Source organism: Myotis brandtii, unplaced genomic scaffold, assembly GCF_000412655.1.
Source record: "Myotis brandtii unplaced genomic scaffold, ASM41265v1 scaffold915, whole genome shotgun sequence".
Classification (NCBI taxonomy): Eukaryota; Metazoa; Chordata; class Mammalia; order Chiroptera; family Vespertilionidae; genus Myotis; species Myotis brandtii.
In genome coordinates this window covers 108,847-110,523 of record NW_005371769.1, presented here as the reverse complement: position 1 = coordinate 110,523, position 1,677 = coordinate 108,847, and the positions used below count along the sequence as shown (strand labels likewise).

The window sequence follows — 1,677 nt, the reverse complement described above, 5'->3', positions numbered from 1 at the left end:
CGCGGTGCGTCACTGACACTGAACTTTCTGAGCCCAGGCTCCTGCAAAATGCAGTCAGGCAGGCCCACCTTCCTGTGCTGGCCATGCGCCTCTGCACGGCTGTGCAGGTGGCCTGAGCCACCCAGAGCACACAGCACTGCCCATGACCACCAGCCCAGGCATCGCTGTCTTCTGGCATTCCACTGTAGAGCCCGGAGCCTCCCTGGGAATCCCCTCTGGTGTCCTGCTGGAAACCCCAGGGCCCTGTCAGGGTGCCTGGAGGAGCCATCGGCCGCTCCCCTGGGCGATGGGCTGCTGGGGACAGTGGCTGCCCGCCCTCCCCAACCTCCCACCTCCTCAGCTGCTTTAGACACATTGCTGGTCTTTGTGGGGTGGAAACCCAAAGGCAGCAGACACCCCGCTGGGTGCAGAACTCCCATCCCAAACGAGGACTGTGAAGCTGCCCAGGATCGCGCTTGCCTGGGCTCCTTTCTTTCACCCCAAGGAAGACACACACCAAGCCATGGCCCACATTGCCCCTGGCTAGTCACCGTGTGCCCTGCAACCAGGGACCAGGGCGCTGCCAGCCCCTCCCTGTGGCAGGGACCCTCCCCCTGAGGCAGGAGATGGTCCCAGGAGGACGTGAGGGACGGCTCCGGTCTCTGTCAGTGCAGATCTCCTCCATGGAGAAGAGCCTGCGGACCATCGAGCAGGAGAACAAGCTCATCGAGGAGCAGAACGAAGCCCTGTTTCTGGAGCTGTCGGGCCTGAGCCAGGCCCTCATCCAAAGTCTTGCCAACATCCGCCTTCCACACATGGTGAGCAGCAGGCGGGCCTGAGGGCGCACGGGTGGGCTGCTGCCACATGGTTCCTGGCCTCCTGAGTCGCTGGAGATCCACAGCCAGCCCTCCTGGGTGACGGAGTGGAGGGGCAGTCAGGGCTGGGTGGGTGGGGCCTCGTCCCCTGCGGCTCCACAGTCTTTGAAACCCCGGGGCCGCTGCGGGCAGGGCTTGCTAGACTGGTTCTGTCCTCCAGGAGCCAATATGTGAACAGAATTTCGACGCCTACGTGAGCACCCTCACCGACATGTGCTCCAGCCGGGAGAGCTACCAGAACCCCGAGCACAGGGCCCTCCTGGAGAGCATCAAGCAGGCCGTGAGGGGCATCCAGGTCTAGGCCCCCAGCTGGGCTCCATGTTACCTCCCCCACACTGCCCTCCCGGAGGTTCCCAAGTCACAGTGACTTCTGGGTGGAGCCCGCCTCGCGGTTGATCAGAGGGGTGCCTGGAGGGCGGGCTCCCTCCGATGCTGGTCAGGCCGAGGCCGCAGCCTCCCTGAGCAAGGGCAGAGTGTGAAGTATTACAAAGGGATTTATTTTTGTTTTCTGAAAATAATCTGAAGAACAGCTCGAGGTCTCCAGTGGTTCTCAGGGAAGTTTTGGAGTTTGCAACCACGGTGTTCCTGTGTCTGTGGCGCTGGGGGTGGCCGTGGCGTGAGCCTGGGCCCAGCCGGCGCGGCTGCTCTGCGAGGCCAGTGTGGCGAGTGTGTTTTCTGTTTTCAGTTAATTCAGTTTTGTGTTAGGAATGGAACAAAGCACTGCTCCAGAGGGTAAGGTAGGAGCAGGCCTGCAGCCCACCGTCAGCTCCAGGTGTCTAACCTGGGGCCCCTGCGAGTCAGCCGCCGGCTCACCCAGAAAGCA

The 1,677-nt window shown here is 62.6% G+C and overlaps 1 protein-coding gene across 1 annotated transcript in view; it reads left to right on the top strand.

The window, feature by feature from the left end:
- The window catches only part of MYT1 (myelin transcription factor 1), a 36,306-nt gene extending 34,739 nt beyond the window's left edge, over window positions 1-1,567 (top strand). Inside the window, exons 21-22 of the mRNA XM_014532845.1 lie at window positions 654-797; window positions 1,015-1,567. Coding sequence (XP_014388331.1) covers window positions 654-797; window positions 1,015-1,155 — 285 coding nt within the window. The 3' untranslated portion in view covers window positions 1,156-1,567. The remainder of the gene's footprint in view (window positions 1-653; window positions 798-1,014) is intronic.
- Window positions 1,568-1,677: the final 110 nt, after the last annotated feature.